The sequence below is a fragment of the Alligator mississippiensis genome, chromosome 8, assembly GCF_030867095.1.
Source record: "Alligator mississippiensis isolate rAllMis1 chromosome 8, rAllMis1, whole genome shotgun sequence".
Lineage (NCBI taxonomy): Eukaryota > Metazoa > Chordata > Crocodylia > Alligatoridae > Alligator > Alligator mississippiensis.
This window is the reverse complement of record NC_081831.1, coordinates 1,052,490-1,066,811: the sequence shown is the minus strand read 5'-3', so window position 1 is coordinate 1,066,811 and position 14,322 is coordinate 1,052,490. Positions and strand designations below refer to the sequence as shown.

At 56.0% G+C, this 14,322-nt stretch overlaps 1 protein-coding gene across 3 annotated transcripts in view; it reads left to right on the top strand.

Moving 5' to 3' along the window:
• The first annotated feature begins 2,667 nt into the window (after window positions 1-2,667).
• Window positions 2,668-14,322, top strand: part of TBC1D16 (TBC1 domain family member 16) — a 33,836-nt gene continuing 22,181 nt past the window's right edge. The window contains exons 1-3 of one of the 3 annotated variants that reach the window (XM_019488663.2): window positions 2,668-2,838; window positions 12,124-12,363; window positions 13,241-13,871. In XM_019488663.2, the coding sequence (XP_019344208.1) occupies window positions 12,186-12,363; window positions 13,241-13,871 (809 nt within the window). In that variant the 5' untranslated portion in view covers window positions 2,668-2,838; window positions 12,124-12,185. Of the gene's footprint in view, window positions 2,839-8,033; window positions 8,180-12,123; window positions 12,364-13,240; window positions 13,872-14,322 lie in introns of those variants that run through there. The other 2 variants (XM_019488661.2, XM_014608596.3) reach the window with 2 other exon arrangements.

The following is a 14,322-nucleotide window of genomic DNA, read 5'->3' as shown; positions in this document are numbered from 1 at the left end:
TCCACGCATACGCTGGTGCAAGTAAGTATTCGGGTAGATGTTAGTGCAAGTCCTTGCAAATAAGCTTCTGTGCAAAACGTGGTGCAAATAAATGGTGCAAAACCGTGCCGGGGTAGCTCGGAGCACTGGCAAGCTTGCGGCGGGGCTGCATCTCTGCCGGGCCAGGCCCATGGAGCCGGGCACGGGTCTGACAAGGCCTCTGGCCCTGCGGCGGCCGGGGTCTTCCGCGGTCGCACCCACCCACCCAGAAGACGAGCTGGTTGTGGCTGAAAGGGGCTTCCCGCCAGTAGTTGCAATCGAGACAACTGTAAGACAAAAATGTTTTAAAAAGAATTGCAGGAAATTTCACCAAAAAACCCAAGAAAAAATTTTAAAAACCCAAACGAAATGACACGGCCAAGATTGTTTGTTCGTGGGGGGAAATCCCTGAAGACGCCGGGGCAGGGGTTGGAAACCACGTACTTTGGAGGACGTCACCGAGGTCTAGCACCGACCCCTGCACAGCCCTCGGGGCCCCTTTTGATACAGGTTTCGCACCTGAGGCTGGACCAGTGGGGAGGCACAGATGCGCGGAGCCCGCGGGGAGCACGGGGATGGGTGCAAACGCCGTCTCCAGTCACCGCCAGGTTCTCCTTCCTCACCCCAGGGCTCAGTTTGTCAAACTTTACACAACGTGCTCGTGTTGCCCTCGGGAACTGCTTTTCCCATCAACAGCTGAGAAGTGATTTACTGCCAACAGGTATGTGGGGAAAAGCTGGTGCCCAGACCTCATCTGCCCCAGCACGCTGCCTGGATTTAACTAAGGACGTCCCGAACTTGGTCAGATCAGGGCAGCTCCGTGGGAACCGGTGTCGGTCTCGATTTCTCACTGAGTTCATGTAACTGATATAAGGCAATCGGAGGGAGAGCCAAAGAAGAGCACACGCACAATGATGAAACACCAGTGTAATTAGTATTGTTAATTTGATACAACTTCCCTGTGCGGAGGAGGCATAAATCTCCTGTCCTATCCCCATGATCTCTGAATATCCCAAAGCAGCGTTCAATTTGCCAGAAACTCAGCTGGGTACTTAGGAGTCGGAGGGGCACATTTACACGTGCATCGTAATTACTGCGCATTAAGTTTACTACCTGTGATAATAAGCACCAACACTACACACAGTCACGCTACTGCGCGGTAAGTGCCGGCGCGCACACCTTTTCCATGATGCTAATGCACAGTAGACTAATCTACTGCACATTAGCGCGGCTTTTGCCGGGACACACTAACGTGCAGTAGAATTAGTCTGCTGTGCATTTAGTGTCTCGTGTAGATGCACCCACTGTCCATTAAATTCACTGCCTCAAACATCATGAAGGCCAAGTTTGTTATTGTAAACATAAAGCTCTGAGAACTGGGGAACAGAACCAAGGATTAGCTCAGCCGAGCCATGCCGCCGGACCAGGACCTGGCAGCGAGTCAGTCGATGATATCAGCCTGTGCAGACACAAGGAACGAGTGAATGTGCTATTGTTTTGTGCGTTCGGGGGAGTTTCAATCCAGCAATTACACCCACGCCTTCCAGCTGTTAGGCGCGGCCGCCTTGAAGGGTGGGGGATTTGCTGGAGCAGGGTGGAAGAAATGTCACTGCCACAGGGGGAAAGATGGAGCGCGGCAGGTCTTTGTCGCGGCCCCTTGCAACGCAGGCCTGGGCTCGGGGGCACGAAAAGCAAAGGCAAAGCGGTGCGTGGCAGGTCTGCGGGGGCACGCGACGTGGGCTCGCCCCAGCAAAGGGACTCGCACGCTTGATTCTTGGAGCGTCCCAGCAAGGGCCGAGCCCAGAGGCCTTCGTGCAAGAGGGATGGCACTGGTGTCAGGGCACCTTGCCCCCCACCTCGCGTTGCCTCTTCCGTGGGGGCCACACGTCACCAGCGCAGATTTATCCTGGGGGCACCCACAAGTAGCGAGCGGGGGAGCCACCGAGCTGCACCCCACTGGGGGGACGTCTCGGCCCTGGACCCCTGCACACCCCTTGTCAACCCTGCAATCCCCCCGGGTGGCTGCTCCCCGCTGGGGGGACGTCTCGGCCCTGGACCCCGGTGCTCCCCTTGTCAACCCTGCAACCCCCCCGGGTGGCTGCTCCCCGCTGGGGGGATGTCTTGGCCCTGGACCCCGGTGCTCCCCTTGTCAACCCTGCAACCCCCCCGGGGTGGCTGCTCCCCGCTGGGGGGACGTCTCGGCCCTGGACGCCGATGCACCCCTTGTCAACCCTGCAACCCCCCAGGGTGGCTGCACCCTGCTGGGGGCAGGGCTCGGCCCTGGACCCCAGTGCACCCCTTGTCAACACTGCAATCCCCCTGGGGTGGCTGCACCCCGCTGGGGGGACGTCTCGGCCCTGGACCCCTGCGCACCCCTTGTCAACCCTGCAACCCCCCAGGGTGGCTGCACCCTGCTGGGGGCAGGGCTCGGCCCTGGACGCCAGTGCACCCCTTGTCAACCCTGCAATCCCCCCGGGGTGGCAAGGGCAGGGAGCTGACACGCGCTGCAACGCCCTGCGCCGCCGCGCCCCGCCAGCAGGGCGGCGCCGGTCCTCCCGCGGAGCAGCTGTGGGACCCCTCTTGGCGACCGCATCGTCGACGCGGAAGTGCAGCCAACCCGGAAGCAGGCGCCGGCGGCAGCCCCCGGTGCCGCTGTCCGCCGCCCCCTCCCCCCCCCGCGCCTCCCCGGGAGGGGGCGGGGCCGGCACACGCGCGGGGCGGGGCTTGGCGCGGCCCCGCCCCCCGGTCGGAGCGAGGCGGCGGCGGCTGCAGCGGGCAGCGGCGGCGGGTCCCGGCCCGACCCCCGCGACCAGGGCCCGGGTGGGTACCTGCATGCTCGGAGCCGGGCCCCCGCGTGCCCCCCGGGGGGAGGAGGGGCGGATTTGCACCCCCCACCGTGGGATGAATGCAGGGTGCCCCCCTCCCCCCTCTACAGATGACCCCTACCATTTGCACACCACCCTCATGACGGAGGGGGGGTATAATTGCCCCCCCCCCCCCCCGCCCCCCGGACATGAATGCAAGCGTGCCCCTATTCCCCACCCCCCACGGGTGTTGCCTGTGCATTGCATGCCACCCTCGCGACAGGGGCTGTAATTGCCCCACTGGGAGGGGGGTGGATTTGCCCCCTTATGGAGGGAGGGGCAGATTTGCCCCCCCCAGGAGAGGAATGCAAGGTTGCCCCCCTCCCCGCTGTCTGCAGATGCCACCTGTCCATTTGCATGCAACCCTAATAGCAGGGCTCTAATTGCACCCCTGGGGGTGGATTCCCCCCCCCCCGCACGGGTGCCGCCTGTCCACTTCTTTCCCCCGACCCCGCGCCGCCGGCGGGGCTCCGTGCTGGGGGGCACCTGGCCGCCGTCCGGCTCCCTCCTCCGCCCCGCTTGCCCCGTGCGCGCGGGGCAGGGCGGGGCGGCGCTGCTGGTGCGCTGGCGTGCGAGGAGCCGCTGCCGGTCGGGCCGTCGCGTGGGGGGTGAACGCACCTGCGTTTTTGTGATGATTCCTCCCCTCTGTTCAGCGCTGGGGAGGCCACGTCTGGATCCGGTGTCCAGCTGTGGGCTCCCCCCGCTACAGAAAGGATGTGGACACGTTGGAGAGAGTCCAGTGAAAATGGTTGTGGGGCTGGGGGACAGGACTGGTGAGGAGAGGAGGAGGGAAATGGGCTGGTTTAGTCTGCAGAAGGGAAGACCGAGGGGGATTGAAGAGCAGCCTTCACCTCCCTGCTGGGGGGCTGCAAAGAGGATGGAGCTGGGCTGGTCTCAGTGGGGGCAGACGACAGAAGGAGCAATGGGCTCAGGCTGCAGCAAGGAAAGTTGAGGCTGGATATTAGGAAAAACTGTCATCAGGGTGAAGCACTAGGCAGGCTCCCCAGAGGGACGGTGGACTCTCCATCCCTGGAGGTGTTGAAGACCCAGGTAGACAAAGCCTTGGCTGGGGTGCTGTAGTTGGAGCAGGGGTTGGGCTAGATGTGATCTCCCGAGGTCCCTTCCAACTCGTTTTCTATGATTTTTTTAGTGAGCAGTGAGCGTCTTAACGGCACCTTAATTTTTATCCTGCTGTTTCTCCTCCTCCTCCCTTTGTCCTTTATGAGTCATGTTGGCTGGCCTTCCCGTGGCTGGCCGACGGGCTCTCTTGAGGAGCGTGCCGACAGCGCTCTTAAATGAGCTGCGGTTTCTCAAGGAAACTAAGCCACGCTTTCTCCAGGTGAGGAGAGGCTACGGAGGCCTGCTCGGTTTGGAAGAGAGACACTTGAGAGGAGACACGAGAAGGGTTTACAACATGCTAAATGCCAAAAAGAAAGTCCCTAGGGATTTATTATTGACTCGCTCTCGCCAGACGAGATTGAGTGGTCACAACGTGAAACGAGCAGACCATACGTTTAAACCTAGCAAAGGGATGTTTTGTTTCATATCACGTCATTAAAGGGTGGAAGTTGTTGCCACCAAGATGCTGAGAGTGCAGCCAGATTCACAAAGGGACCGACACGTTCTTGGAGGAAAGGGGCATCAGGAGCTATTGAGCGAGGGGCACGGCCTCCAAGTCAGAACTTCCTAGACCTGAAATGCTGGAGGCTGCAAGTGGGAGAGGAACAGCGAGAAAAAGCCACGGTCGAACCCAGGTCACTGTCCCTTTCAGCCTCCACCCTCTGCCGTGTGATGCAGGAGCCTGGGCAGGATGGGCCTCTTTCCTGGGCAGTAAATGGCAGTTCTTGTGATCTTAAGGAAATGAAGCCAGGTGCTTTCCTTGTCCTGTCCCTGTTCTCCAACATACTGCCAAAGATGAAACCGGGAACAGCTTTCAGACTTTTCCCTCTGGCAGCTTGGAGCAGCCCCAACTGGCTCCCGCCCAATTTGTTGCACCCCAAACATGAAACGAAGTTTGTGTCTCGTAACTGTCCCCTGGAGTGTCACCATCCTTGGGACTTTGTTTGCTGTGGTTTTATCATCAGCTGGATCGTAAAGAGTGGTGTTGGGCATGAATGCTACAAATTTGACAGCTCGTCCAGCAGTTGGTCCAATAAAAGCTATCACAAAAATCCTTGCCTCTTGTACAGATTAATGTAAGCGTTTTCACTCTGACTGCATGGCAGTTGTCTGATTTAGGACCAGCAAGCTCTTTGAAGCGAGGTCAGCGTGGTGATATATTACTTATCAGACGGTTGGAAGCTAACTCATCTTCCCCTGGCCCCGTCTACCTATCTGCCTATCCTCAAACTATGAGCTCCTCGGGGGGGGGGGGGATCTGCCTCCTTGACTGCCTGGAAAGCACAGAATTGCTACCGTGAAACCAGTAAGGAATAACAATGAAAGTTATTGAGGGCAAGATAATGGATGTGTTGAACCCAGATGCTTTCAGTATTGTTCAGTGACAGGTTTCTGAGTTGTGGGCTTTTGATTAAGCCTTTATACTCTCCATGACAGAATTCCCTTGATGGGTTATAAAGAGCAAGTCTAGCTTATTCCTACAGTATAATGCTCTATAGTGTCTTCCATACAAACTGTATTCCCAAATGCTTTGTAGAACTATCTAAATAGGTATAAAGAGCTAAGAAACAGAAAGTAAGAGGCACAGAGACAATTAGGAAAAGCGAGAAAGAATAAAGAGATTTTCAAATGACAGACACAGAGAGAGGGCCCAGGTGGATAGACGCAACAAAGTGCTCCCAGGCTAGAGAAGCAGCAGAGGAGAAGGCTTCTGCATAGACTATGATGAGATTTGAAGAGAGGAGACTGGGACGAGTGGAAGGTTGGGCTGCATCAAGTCTGTGAAAGGCTTAGGGGAAAAATAAATGGGAACTTTAAGCTGTTCCCTGCAATGAGTAGACAGCTGTGGAGACATATGAAGAGGAGGTGATTTGGCCACACTTGTTTGAGAAAGCAGGGAGCAAGCAGTGCTCTCTGGAGTTGGGGAGTCTAAGTTGAACTTTGGCAGCTTAGGCGAGGGGAGAAGGACCGTGCCCACCGCTCCAGCAGCTTGGGTGGATCAGCATGTGAGACGTGCAGAAGCGTGACAGATGTGGAAGGAACCTGAAGAATCATTCAGAGGGAAGAGCTGCACCTGCCGGAGGGAAGCGCTTCTTCCTTTGAAACGTTGAGCAGTGGAAACCAGCCAGCTGAGTTGGTCAAGACAGACTGGGGTGGGCAGGGAGGTGGCAGCCAAGTGTGTCCCTTCACCAAAAGAGGGTGGTTGCACTTCTGCCCCTCCTGTTACCATTCCCCAAGCCTCCCCACTGAAGGCACTCCACTAGTCCACCTGGAGCATTTGGGCTGCCCAGAGTCTGAATTCATCTTGCACTGGGCTCCTGGCATGCTTTATATACACAGTGATTAATATTGATGAGAATGAAGCCTCTGTCTGTGCGCGACTCCCCTGACCTAGAGTCATGTTTGAGTTTCTGAAGAATGAGCTGCCAGAGTGGTTTGCTCTGCTGGCGGTGAATTCCCCAGGCTGGGAGGCCAGTTCCTGTTCTGAGTCCTACACTGAGGTGCGGGTGAGATTCGATCCCAGTACTACGATTTATGGTCATGTTCAGCCCTAATGCAATTGGTGGTAACTCCATTGAAATCAAGAGGACCTAATTGAGGAGTGATTTTTGGCCCCTGGAGGGTTCGGTAAAGATCTTTGACTCCATCCTCAGCATCTTGCTGCTGTGTAATCAGCATAAAGCCTGAGCTAAGCAGAGGGAGAAGGTTGCATTCTTCATTCAGTCGGTGAGAAGCATCTTGTGCCCATGCTCGTGTCACCTCTCAGCCTCTGGTGGGATGAGAGAGCTTTGAAACTGGCTCGCGTGTTTAGCCAGCAGTGCAGGCTGCCGCAAGTTCAGGAGACCAGCGCTGGAGCAGTATTAAGGCAGCACCTGGCAGGTAGCTTAAAAAGAATGCCTTCCCACATCAACTGCACGGATTGTATAAGTACCAGAGTTAAATAATGCATGAAATGGTGACTGGTCTGGGGGAGCAGAATAGACCCGTGTGGAGTGCAGCGTGCTTTACAAGCGGTGATTCAGTTGCAACGTTTCCAAGTGTCTTCTTATAGCTGCCGTGTGTGGTAGTGGGCTCCTCGTGTGGCCAAAAAAGTGGTGTTTTTACCATTTTGTCTTTGTGCCGAGTGGGGCAGGGAGTGGTGGGTAGCACCTCTCCTCCAGCTTTGGGATGCTGGGTCTATGCAGTGGGATGCTGGCTCCGTTGCCCACGCTTTCCTGTGACCTGTGATGCAGTTTTGTCCTGGACTTCAGTGGGGCCAGGCGTCCTTCCCTGTGCTAGTAGCATCTCTTGCTCTTTCCTTAGCGCCGCACTCAGTGCTTGATTGCTGCTGCCAGTAGATTAGAGATGAAAGACTTGATGTGGCCTACTTCACTCTCCCTGTGGTATGGGACAGCTTCAGAATTATTCCCTCGGGTGTACATTTCATTGCTGTAGCTAGTCTTGTGCCAGCATCTTCGCAAGCAGGTTGCAAGTGGTGATAGCAGCCTTCTGAACAGAGAGGAATGGAGCTTGACAGCAGCTTGCTGAGGGTCCCGTGGGATCTGTGGAAAACCTGCGGAGAGAGAGTGGGAGTGAGGACTCATGGGCTCTTCCGTGCTATTACTACATTGCTGCGTCTCTCATAACAGACCCACAAGCTAAGTGTCTCTTCCCTCCCCCTGGGGCGTGAGGAGTAACCTCGGGTCTCCAGTGCAATGCAGTGTCAGGCTCATACAACATTAAAAATCAAGCCAAGTTTGTTGGCAGAAATTCCCCTCCTTGGAGAACTGCAAAGTAGAAAATGTTGCTCACTTCCAGCGTGAACCTGGCTCTTGTTTGACACCTCTGGAGCCCTTGTCTGTCCACAAGTTCCTGCTTCATTTGCAGAACCCTTTTATTTGGCTTTATTAGGGCCTGTATTAAATTCAACCCTTGGATTCAGCAGGATCCATTGCCAAATATGCAGCTGCTCAGCCACTTGGCTCTTGGGTTACAGCCCGACCTCCCAGCTTAGGCTGCGGCTCAGTCTGGATGGACCAGACCTTCAGTGCTGGTCTGTGCATAGCACGCTCAGAGCCTGAAGAACAGGCAGGATCCTAGCCCAGGACTGTGCAGAAACCCTGCGCTCCTCTTTATCGGAGACCCGAGAGCTGTTTCGAATGGAGTCAGCAGCATTCGTCTCGGGAAGAGCTGCCAAGGTAGGGGCGTCCGTGTGCCAACCTGCAACAGGATCTTGTTGTTCAGCAGTTTGTGCAGCAGGGAGGGCCTTTGTAAACAGTAGCGGAGACACTGCTGGCGGCAGCGAGGCTTAACGCCCAGCGAAGGGGACAACTGAGGCAGCCCTGAGGGGAGGCAGCTAGCTGCGGGCTGCGTGCTTTACCTCTGGGGTGCTCTGCTAGCTAAAGAGCGCTGGCATCAGCTAAGAAAGCACTGCTCCTTCTCCCCGCCTCTGCTTTCTTCCCTGCCTTTGTCTTTTATATTCCAGTTTCTCTTTCCTTATACTCTGTTTTCTGCATGTCCTTTCACAGCATCTGATGAAGTGAGCTGCAGCTGATGAAAGCTTGTGCCATGTATAAATATCACGCACACCTTCCTTGCTCCTTTCCCCCCCACTACCCACTTTGGTTAGTTTATAAGGTGCAAATCTACCCTGCCTTCTAATTGACTAAGAAAGCATCTAGGGGCTGTGAGAACAACAAGAGCAGCTGCAGCCAAAGTATTTGGTGGCAGCAGTTGAGAGTGGGAGAGCGAAATCTTGTGTGTGCTTAACAAATATTGGCACCCAGGCGAGCTTATCAGCTAACCCCGTGCTCCAGCTTCCGGAAGGCAGGGGAGGTGTCAGCCGCTGCCACGTTGGAATGATCTTGATTAAGACAAAATAAAAGGCTAATCTGAAATGCCCCTTTCCTTTTATGGGTGTAGGAGCTCATGCTGACCCAGCAGCCCTGGCGACTCTCCCTCTCTGCATCCCCAGCACAGATGACAGGCACAGTTCAAGCTTCTGCTCCTGGCTCTTGCGTCAGGGACTGACCCCTGTCGCTGCAGAAGGACGAGGGGCAAAAAAGTTGTTCTGTCCCCTTGGCTGGGGCTGCCAACATTTGAGCTGCTTTTTGGCTCGTGTGATCTGAACACCTGCAGGCTAGGAACGAGACCAACACACACTGACCTCGAGACCAACACGCGCTGACCTCGTCTCTGCAGCTGCCTGTCTCCTAACCAGGCCCCTGAACATCCACTCTTCCTGCCTGGACTGCAACTTTTCTGCAGAGCCAGCTCAATGCACCCACATGATTTCCTTACAGCACTGCTCCTTCCTTCTGAATCACCCCCACCCCCTTTGCCCTGAAGAAGCAGTCAAGGCAAGCCCTGAGGTCTTTCTCAGATCTCCCTTTCTGCAGATCTTCCGCAGTTGCTTCAATCTTTCTGAGCTTGGAGTAGCTAATGAACGGCCGCTGCTGCCGGTCATCAGCTGAGAAGGGCTTGGCCTCTTTCCCAGTCCCTGAAGGCCTCTGGAGGGCTGCCGTAGAGCTCTCGCCCCCTGGCACACTTTAGGTCTGTGCATCTCCTTGGGCTGCAGTCCCCGAATCAGGATGCACATGCCTTGATCTCCGGTGTTCCCTCCAACAGGTTCTGTGGGTCTAACATGGGGGGCGGTGGCTGGCATGGCATGAAGCGTGGGTGCCCCTGCCCCGTTCAGGGACACCCACGCTGCAAGCTGGCTGGTCAGTGCCACAAGTGCAGATCAGCTTTCCCAACTCCCGGCGTGCCAGTGCTGATGATACACAGGTCACTCGGTGTCACGGGCTAGTTGGGAGTTTCTGCTAGATGCTGGTGTTGAAACGTTGCCCGTAACTTCTTATGGTGCCTTGCAACAGCGCCCGCTGCACCGTGTTCAGAGCTGGACGGGGCTCCATCTATTTTCTGCGATTGTTGTGGATGCCCAGTCCCCCCTGACGTAGCCCAGACCCTACAGCAGAGCTCTGCTCTGTGCCATGCGCAGAAGAGTCGGGACGGAGAGCCCCAGGCTGAGAAGCGTCGCTCTGCACTTGCATCTTTCGGATAGGGAGGGGTAGTGATCCTGCCTTGAGGGCCGGACGGGGTGAGCACTCAAGGTCCTCTTGCCCTGTTTCCTGTGACTGTCGGGTATGTGCTTTCCGAGCAGGGCTGAGACACTGCGAGGCAGGAGGGGAAAGGGCTTGCACAGCAACCTCTTCACCCTCGAACCCTTGGGCTCCATGCAAAGCAGGGTCGATCCATCTTTGTCAGGTCCCACTGAAGCCTGACACTGTCAAACTGAGACGAAGCAGTGATTCGAGCTGACACAAGCCAGGAGACGCGTGGTGAAGGCTCACACTTTGGCCTTTAACAAGCACTGTCAGCTGCTCCTCCGACTTGCCCTCTCTTCACTGTAAACAGCCGGAAAGCAATTTCCTTTCTTGCCACCTCTATCTCTCGGGTTGAGAAATGCTGACTTCTGCTTTGCCTCTGCTTCTACGGAAGGGAAGAGAAAGCAGCTCCCTTTTGTTTCCTTCTGTTGGGAGCTCGGTCCTGTGTAACCCCTGGTACCCTGCTGCCTTGTCTGTCCAGGCTGGGGAGCGAGTGCGAGGGTGAAGTAGCCCCTAGGAAGCACTTGGCAGCACTACCAGCCCCACCTGGCATGGGTGAGCGTTGGGCAAGGGCCTTGGCCATGCACACTAGGTAATTGCAGACAGGCCAGCCTGTCTCCACTGCATCCTTTCAGTTTTCCTGAGAAGCGACTGAATCTGCTGTCTACAGAGGCAGGAGTCGTTTGGGGGCTGGGTTCTGGGTGACCAGGAGCCTTTACCGTTCTGTTTCTGGCCACACCTGTGGCTTGCTCTGTCGAGCCGGGTGCCTGGCCGCAAGCCTGTGGAAGGCTCTCGCTGCTCGTGCAAGGCGCTGCTCTTCGCTGGGGGCTCGTGGCAGTCTGGTGCACGCCAGGTTAAGTTGGCTCTAGAGCACGCAGCCAGCATGGCTTTGGGAGAGCCGCTTTCCCTTCCACCCGCATGTTGCGGGGGGAGCGGAGACTGCCATCTCTCTGGTGTTTGCCGGCCGGGCAGAGTGATTCCTGCCCTGCCTTTGCCTCGTTCTGGGCTTGCAGGGGAGTGCTTTGTGCCTCCCCGCGTGCTGCCTCAGCAGCCCCTGCGCTCTCCCCGGTCTGCCTGCTGAATTATTGATGGCACGAGCATCCCTTCTGGGCTCAGCCTGCAGCTTCTCGTTAGCAGCACCGCCCAGCAGCGCGGCGTTTTCGGGTCACGGTACATTTGCTGGTTACCTGGGGATCGTGTTCCATAGTTCGCTCATGTTCCCTCTTGCAAGCTGAGACGCCTGCCCCGTGGCTCGGGGCTGATGCGCTGTATCCTGTTACCTGCATCTTCTTTGCCTGCTGTAGCTGGAATAGTTCCCTCCACCCCACCGAGAAGAGCCCTGTGTCTAAATAACAGGGGGGTTTCAAAAGTCAGGGGATACGAGGTGAATGCCCTATAGCCTGGACCAAGCGGCGCCTGGTGCCAAGGGTGCAGCACCAGCCTTGACTTGCCCAGGTGTGGTTTCTGTCACAGCATTAATTTGGGGTTGACCTTATGGGACTGCCCAAGCTGCCTCTGGGCCATCGCAACAAGGACGCATGGGGCAGCTCTGAGTCCTCAGAGCCCCTCCCTTAGTCCTGGGCAATGAAGTGCTCTTTCTTTCCCTCCCTGATCATTATTAATTACTTTGCATTTTGTGGCAGGCAACAGAAGCCTGAGACCAAAGCTGAAACTTTGGTCTCTGCCATCCCCAGGGATGCTTCGAGCACTGCCTGGCTCCAGCAACGCTGGCCAAGGGGAGCCGGTCGTGAGCTGAGGCCGTCGCCCAGGCACCGCGTGGTTCCAGTGGGCTCATGCTCCCCCCGGCCCTGCGGTGTTGCTGGCAGGCCTCTCTCCTGTTCTGTGCACGGTTTTGCTGCGTGTGCAGTGAGGCCTGTAACTGCTTGGGGTGCTTGGAGCTCCCTGCGTGAATGGCAGGGCTGGGGTAGGAGCTGATGGGACCCCTGCCAGCTGTGATGTTGCATGGCAGGAAGTCCTAACCGCTCTGTTGCTGTCTCGTGCGTCTCCTAACGCGGTTCCTTCCCCCTTCTCGGCAGATCTTTTGTCTGGACGTAGCTTCTGATTGAAGCGGACAGATAATGGAAACACTCCCCTGGCGATGTCTCTGGGGCGACTCCTCCGACGTGCCTCCTCGAAAGCCTCTGACCTCCTGACCTTAAACGCGAGCAGCGGCAGCAGCACGTCATCCGTACTGGATGGGGAGATCATCTATTCCAAGAACAATGTCTGCGTCCACCCTCCCGAGGGGCTGCAAGGCCTCGGGGAGCATCATCCAGGTGATGGGGACTGCAGAGACTGCTGGGGGGTGGGCTCTGGTGTGTACGCATCTGCACGGCATAGGCCTGCATCTTGCAGCTGATTCAAAGGGGGCTGCCATGAAATGAGGAGCCGAGACCTTCTGCCTACACAAGGCAGTGCTTAGGAGTGGCCGAGAAAAGTCCCTTGGCAATTTGGGGTGCACCTGCATGCATCCAGGAGGCCGAGCACTGTCCCAGCCCTGGTTGCATGAGTTGCCCCTAAAGCCATTTCAAAACAGGGACAGGTGAAACCATGGGGTGTCCGCATACGCTGGAGCCAGTGGAGAGCTGCATTGCTGCTCTCTCTCCATGCCTGCTGCCGTGTCCTTCTAAATGGCAGTAGTTGTTACTGGCTTAACAATGAAAAATAATTAATTTGGTTTGCGTTTGCCTTTGGCTTTCTCTTAAGTATTTTAGCCTTTAGCTGTGCTAGGGCAAACGCCTCTGAGGAGTGTGTTTTAGCTCACACTTGGAGCAGGATAACTGATACCCAGTGCAAATTTTACTTGCAATTGTGTCATTCATAATACACCCTTGATTCATTGTCTAACGTGCCCAATCAGGGGCAGGAATAAATGCATGTGATTTCTGTAACCATCCAGGCCAGGAGGAATTTAAACTATTCATAAACCATCTGCAGACTCGGAATTATTTGCAAATAGCAAATAAGTTTGAGAATTTCACCATCTGTTTGCGGACCGGGGAGAAATCTGCCAAACTGTTGGATTCCCTTTGCTTGGCTGTGTTGGCAAGAGCCGGCTTGCTGGGGTGGGGGAGTCCGAGGTAGCGCCAGCACATGGCTCATCCTAACTATAAAATGTGTGTCTTAACGGGCTCGTTCTGTGCTCTCTTGAAGGCTACTTGTGCCTGTACATGGAGAAAGACGAGCTCCTTGGCACCACGCTTATCCTCGCCTGGGTCCCGAACTCTCGGATTCAGAGGCAGGATGAAGAAGCGCTGCGCTACATCACTCCGGAGAGCTCCCCCGTGCGTAAGGCTCCCCGCAAGCGTGGCCGCCACACTCAGGGCTTTGGCTCCATCCGGCAGACCTCTCCCACTGAGCAGAAAGGGGCAGTGATCCCAAAAGGCGAAGACGTCTTGGTCGTGTCGCAGCTCATCAGAGATGTGGCTCACATCAGCGCGCCTTCTTCCGAAGGGGACAAGCTCTCCCAAGGCTGCCCAACAACAGACAGTAGCCACAATTCCCCGCCGCCTGCCCACAGTGACTCAGGAATCTTATCGACAATCAGTTCTCAGGATGAGCAGAACAGGTTGGAGCGGTTGGCGGAGGGGACGGCGGAAGGGCTGGACTGCAGGCCAGAGCAGGGGGAAGACGAGGCCTCCTTGGAGCTGTCTGCGGATGACGTGAGCAGGGATAGTACGTTTGACTCCGATTCTGATGCTTTCTCTTCCCCATTTTGCCTCTCTCCCATCAGCGAAGCCCTGGGGGAAAGCAGTAGCTCTTTGTTTCTCGATACCGAAAGCAGGTGAGTGCGTCAGGTTTTTCCAGCTTCCTGCGGGGAGGGGGCATGGAGGTGGATGCAGCTGCAGGCTCAATGACCGAAGGAAGACCCAGTGCCTAAAAACCCGTCTGAGTCCAGCGGGGCCATCCTTTCTTTGGGCTTTCCTTAACCCCTCTCCTTACGGCTCCATTTCCTTCCCTTACATCCAGTTAAAATCTCAAGAAATGCCCCATTTCTGTTCTGTGAAGAGTTTTGCACCCAGAGGTGTGTGCTTTATACTGGACCCTGAAACATGGGCTCAGTTCACCAGGTGGTCTGGATTGGGTATTTTCACTACGTTCTTTAATAAAGTGCCTGTAGGTTTGTCTATGTGGGGGCGATGTTGGCCTTGAGTTAAGACACTATTGTTATTAACTGATTGGGCATTAAACAAGTACATGAATATGTGCATATGTAAATGAATTGCAGTGCATAG